The 5,465-nt window shown below is 43.6% G+C and overlaps 1 protein-coding gene across 3 annotated transcripts; it reads left to right on the forward strand.

Moving 5' to 3' along the window:
- Nucleotides 1–981: 981 nt before the first annotated feature.
- LOC125542649 (serine/arginine-rich splicing factor SR45-like) lies at nt 982–4,977 on the forward strand. 3 transcript variants are annotated; one of them, XM_048705780.1, is made up of 11 exons: nt 983–1,203; nt 1,300–1,520; nt 1,922–1,968; nt 2,061–2,141; nt 2,235–2,403; nt 2,522–2,741; nt 2,820–2,885; nt 3,864–3,980; nt 4,157–4,229; nt 4,312–4,374; nt 4,544–4,977. In XM_048705780.1, the coding sequence occupies exons 1-10, from the start codon at nt 1,082–1,084 to the stop codon at nt 4,351–4,353; spliced, it is 1,158 nt and encodes a 385-aa protein (XP_048561737.1). In that variant the 5' UTR covers nt 983–1,081; the 3' UTR covers nt 4,354–4,374; nt 4,544–4,977. The 3 variants fall into 3 exon arrangements, with proteins under 3 accessions (XP_048561745.1, XP_048561737.1, XP_048561730.1); XM_048705773.1 differs by having other exon boundaries at nt 4,312–4,349; XM_048705788.1 differs by lacking the exons at nt 4,312–4,374; nt 4,544–4,977 and having other exon boundaries at nt 982–1,203; nt 4,093–4,230.
- Nucleotides 4,978–5,465: the final 488 nt, after the last annotated feature.

The raw sequence follows: 5,465 nt of genomic DNA on the forward strand, positions 1-5,465 counted from the left end.
AATGTCCATGGTCAGGAAATCGTAACCATCTATTGATCAACGAGCCAGTCAACTAGAGGCTTACTAGGGACATTGTGTTGTCTATGTATCCACACATGTATCTGAGTTTCCTATCAATACAATTCTAGCATGGATAATAAACGATTATCATGAACAAGGAAATATAATAATAATCAATTTATTATTGCCTCTAGGGCATATTTCCAACAATGAATAATGATTATAATCCACTCAAATATAAATAACTATTGAATAAACACAACGTGGTGAAGTGCACCGAGGAGGGGGGGCATATGCCCTCATCCATGCCCTTTTTTTATCGTTATTCATGAACGAAATATCTCACGAGGATATGGTGTTGCCAAGCTTTCATCTCCAAACAAAGTCGATATTTATTGTTTGAGTGGTGGATGCGTTATTCATGGACTGGAGCAAGGGATTCAAGATTATAAATGGAATTACTCGTGCCCTACAGTATGTTCACGAAGATCCTCAAATGAAGTGAGATGGTCCGGTTGGGTCACCTTTTTTTGATCGGGTACTGATCGGGCGGACGTTTCGGGGGAATAAAGGGTCCAACTGTAGATGCTCTAAAGAAAGTTTTTTTCCGAGACTTATACAAAGTCTTTAAGACCTTCTATTTGAAAATAAACATAAGCATATGAGATATCCCTTTTTCTTCTTCTGAAAATTGGATGCGCTTTAGCTGGAGCGAGTCTGATTCAAAAGATGAAGAGGGTTGATGAAAAGGAGAAAACAGGTGACTACAACCTCTCAAAGTGCTAACCTAGCTCCTAATAAGAAAATAGGTTGGCTAATCCTCAGCAGTCATCCACACCAGATCTACAAACAAAGTTTTCTCACTTGTACACAAGTACAAACATTGACATTTTTTTCTCCTGAAAATTGACATGGCAACCAATGAACCAAAGCAGGAGAAGAACCTCAGAAATAAATAAAATCAGGTAGGCCATCATCAAAACCATGACCTTCCTTCCCACTGTTTCAAAGAAAAAAAAAGACACAGATAGACTGAGCGACCGACACCGGTGACATCTCCGGCGGCGGGCGACGCGAGGCGATGGCGGGCCGCCGCTCCCGCTCCCCCTCGCTCTCCTCCCCCTCCTCCCGCTCCCTCTCCTCCTTCTCCTCGGTCTCCTCCCCGTCCCGCAGCCGCTCCCCTCCCGACCGCGGCCGCCGCAGGTGAGCCAGCCGCGCCGCCGGAACTCCCCCCCCCCCCCCCCCCCCCCTCGCCTCCCCGTCGGTCGGTCTCTCATTGCTTGCTCTGTCTCCTCGCAGCTCGTCCGCCGCGCGGAGGGGCCGCTCGCCGCCGCCGCCGCGGGAGGGGCCCAAGGGAGGCCGCCCGACCTCGCCTTCGCCGCCGCCCAAGAAACCCTCGCCTCCCCCTCCAGCACCGAGGAAGCCCTCCCCCGCTCCGGTCCCCGACGAGTCGTCGCTCGTCCTCCTCGTCAGCCGCCTCTCCCGCAACGTCACCGAGGGCCATCTCAGGGAGATCTTCGGTCTGCAGAACCACTCCTCTCCTCTCTGAATACTACTTGAAGTTCAGTTCTTAGTAGTACTGTACTTATGATGCATGTTTTCGTTGTCTGAATACATTGCTGCTGCTGATAGCGTGCCATTTGCTGCCCCCTTTAGCTGATTACCCACCATTGTGTGACTGTGTGATTTGATTTACTGCTTGAAGTTCAGTTCTTGGTGCTTATGCTGCTGCGCGTTTCATTCTCTGAATATATATCGCTGCATTGTGCTGATTACCACACAAGTGTGCTGGGGAGAACTATGGTGAAGTTCAGTTCTTAGTGCTTATGTATACTGCACGTCTTCGTTCTCTGAAAGAATCGCTAATGTTGAGCCATTGCTGCCGCCTTTAGCTGATTGCCACCGTTGTGCTGTGATGCAGAGAACTATGGTGAAATCGTCAATGTGGAGCTGTCCATGGACAAGGCGGTAAGCAGATGAGTTTAGAAGTCATTATGGCTCTAGGGGGAAATGCTGTGATCGTTGTTATGTCATGACTATATATGTTGGCTTTGATTCAGGTCAATCTTCCTCGTGGGTACGGATACGTTGAGTTCAAGATGAGAGCTGATGCCGAGAAGGCGCTTCTTTACATGGATGGTGTATGAATCGAAATCTGCCCTGCTCAACCACATTTCATCTATAGTTCAGGAAAATCGGTGGTTTTAACTATTCAAACTTGTTGACTTGCACAGGCTCAAATTGATGGGAATGTTGTTAAAGTGAAATTCGCACCTGCACCGGGCCAAAAAGCTGCTGTTTCTTTGCCGAAGGCTCTTCCCAATCCTCCGAAAAGAGATCTGCCTGAGACTGATACAGTTGTTCCTAATGCTGAAAAGGCCACTCAGCAGCGACCCAGGGAATGTAAGCTTCTTGTCCTCCAATACCACAAGCTGCTTTTCGGCCCCTAAACCAGGCATCATGTTTGCATTGAGCAGTAATATATATGTTGTTTGAAGCTTAAATACTTACCTGTGAGCAGTATCTACTCAAAGAAAACCAGCTCTGTCTCCACAAAGGCGACCTGCTCCAAGCGGAAGGGTTGACTCACCTAGGCGGCAGCCTGATGCACCACCAATTCACCCTTGGAAAGATCCTCCTCTATTCAGGCGCGGCAGAACACCTCCTAGCCTGAGACCAGGATATCCAGTTCGAAGACGGTCTCCCTCTCCACCCCCTCGAAGGTTCAGATCACCAAGGCGGTGAGTAACGCCTAGATGCATTCTCTTTGTCTTTGCCATGGTGATTGGGAAGTGCTGAAATGTTTCTTTTGATTGCAGCTTTTCACCAAGAAGAGGTTATGTTAGTCCAGTCCGAAGACGTTCTCCATTCGCTCCTAGAAGGATGTAAGTCATTTCAGAGTGCCGCTGTGCCAATATCAGTGATGGGCATACCATCAATGTAGCATGAAAGATAGTAGTTTAGGCTGCACACCACACACATGTCGCTTTCTTCTGTCTCTGCAATACAATATTTGGCTCTCTTCTGCCTTCTACATTTTGACTTCATGGTGCCTTTTTCACTGGTTGACAACACATCATCATCATCATCATCACGGTCAAGTCTTTTTTGGGCGTCATCAAGGTTAACCAATACAATCAGCATGTTACCAAGCATCACAAATGTCACATTGGATCCATAACCCCTTGTGTGTACAACTTTCGCTTGCAACCTCATAAATGCACTCAATCCTATCCCTGGTCTGCCTACTTATCCGATCTATTTCTAATCTGTTTCAAGAGACAGAACAGTCAACACTCTAAGGAAAATGCGCTATGATGGGCAAAAATGCAAAGCCAATATCTCGACAGTTTTCCCCAAACTCATTTAATCTGTGATTATTTAGCCATAAAAAGAAAAAAAATCAGTAATGAACATGCTTAGTGCCCAAAATATTAGTGCACTACAATTATTTCTGAACTCTCAGTATCAACATACCAGCCAAAATGCCCTTAAGAGACAGTATAAGCTTTTCACATATTCTGTATTCATCTGAACAACTAGCTGTTATTTGAGCCTTATTTTCATGAATCTTAGTCTGTAGCTTATCTCATTATATAAGAAGTAGCTAATACCATGCAGCTCTAGTTCCAAATTAGAAGACGGAGCCTGCTAATTATTCTTGGATAGTTACTCTGTCTTAACTTGCGTGAACCATTGGGACGATAAACTGGGTCCTATGTAGTAAATCTGATTGGTTATATAAGAAGTTTCTAATTTACTCTACTTTCCAGTTATCTTTTTGAGTAGTTATATAAGAAAAAGCTATTTATGCAAAGTATTGCTTGCATTTTATCTCTGTTAACCATTCTTTCATTCTGCAGGACACCTCCAATGCGGATGAGAAGTCCTCCCAGAAGGCTGCCACCTCCTTATCTTCGTAGTAGATCTCCCATTCGTCGACCAATTCGCTCCCTTTCCAGATCAATTTCTCCTGTCAGGTAATGGTGTTGTTGACCTAGGTTCATATCTTATTTTTGTACCATTTTGGATCAGTGGTTTGTGCATCTTTTATGAGACAAAAGGAAACTTACAGTCAGCCTGTCACTTCAGCGCTATCTCCTGAGCAGTGTAAAGAAATATCCCCTTGTGTTAACAAACCACTCTATGGAACCAGGGGTCGAGCAGCTCCTGTGAGGCGTGGGCGCTCATCCTCGTCATATTCTGAATCACCAACGCCGCCAAGAAGGGTAAACTCATAACTTTTACTCTCTTCTTTTTTTTCTTTAAGATGAAAAAAAGGAAAGAGGGCTGATTATTCCTCTTGTACAGGGAGCCGGAAGGGTACTGAGAAGTCGCAGCCCTCAAAGGTAGTAACCTTTGCCTTTCCAAGTCGTAAGTGGTGCTATTTTTTCTTCTATTAGAGCAACCTGTTTAATTGTGCATCATAAGAATCCGTCTCAAATACAATAAAAGGAAATTAGACGTTATTTTGCCCCGTTTCAAACCAATTTATTTATCTAACAGAAAGGAATTCTTTTTTCTTTTCTTTCATTTGGCGCAGGCCCTTTAGAGGGAGACGGAGAAGTGCCTCTAGCTTCAGCAATAGTAGTGGTTCATCCTCCCCTATCCGCCGTTAGAACTCCAGACATGTTAAAACCCTGGTAGGTAAAATCTTTTTTGTCTCGTTGTCCTTTTATCTCTGATGATCTGGTTTGCCTCTGTTGCTGTCATCAAGCTTCGGATCGGGTCACATATCATTGGAACGAGCATGCGAGTCTCTGTCTGAGATCTTCGAAGAGTTGGCTTTCGTTCTGTAGTGGATTAGAGCACATTAATCGGTTTTCTCGTTTCGAATTTTCGATGAGACCTGGATATTTATGTTGGTAAATTTAATTTTACGAGATTGTTGTGCCCGCCCCAAAAAATTGTTGTCGGTGGATTCATGTGTGCTTATGTTGTTTATATTTGTCAAGTTATTACACATGTTATTTTTGACATCACTGTCGGCCATCTCATTCTACATGAGATAGACAACAGTTTTCTGTCCCAGTAAAACGGAATATATGAAGAAACCTTATATGGAGAAACCTGGGACGATTTTGATCAACAAGGTAAAATAAAATGACCATACTCATGGAGCTTATTTAAATCATAAATTATTGTTATTATTTTTTACAGCAGAGAGGATTTGGACCTTCTATTGAGTAAATTGTGCTGCCCCAAAACAACCAATATGATTTTTTTGATGAATAATTTCTTTTGAGGATGATGACACTACTGCGATATTACACCATCTGCGCCCTGTAAATCTCGCATTGTCCCGATCACAACAACATTATACTGAAAATAGAATTCAAATTTAAATTTCTAGACTATTATTTTTATTTTGAGTTAGTATTTATGGGTTCAGATGTGATGTTCACACCATGCATTTTCAATTTAGTACATTTTTATTAAAAAAAGTCAACCTTGTAAAAGTTCAA

The sequence above is a fragment of the Triticum urartu genome, chromosome 1 (genome assembly GCF_003073215.2).
Source record: "Triticum urartu cultivar G1812 chromosome 1, Tu2.1, whole genome shotgun sequence".
NCBI classification, from domain to species: domain Eukaryota; kingdom Viridiplantae; phylum Streptophyta; class Magnoliopsida; order Poales; family Poaceae; genus Triticum; species Triticum urartu.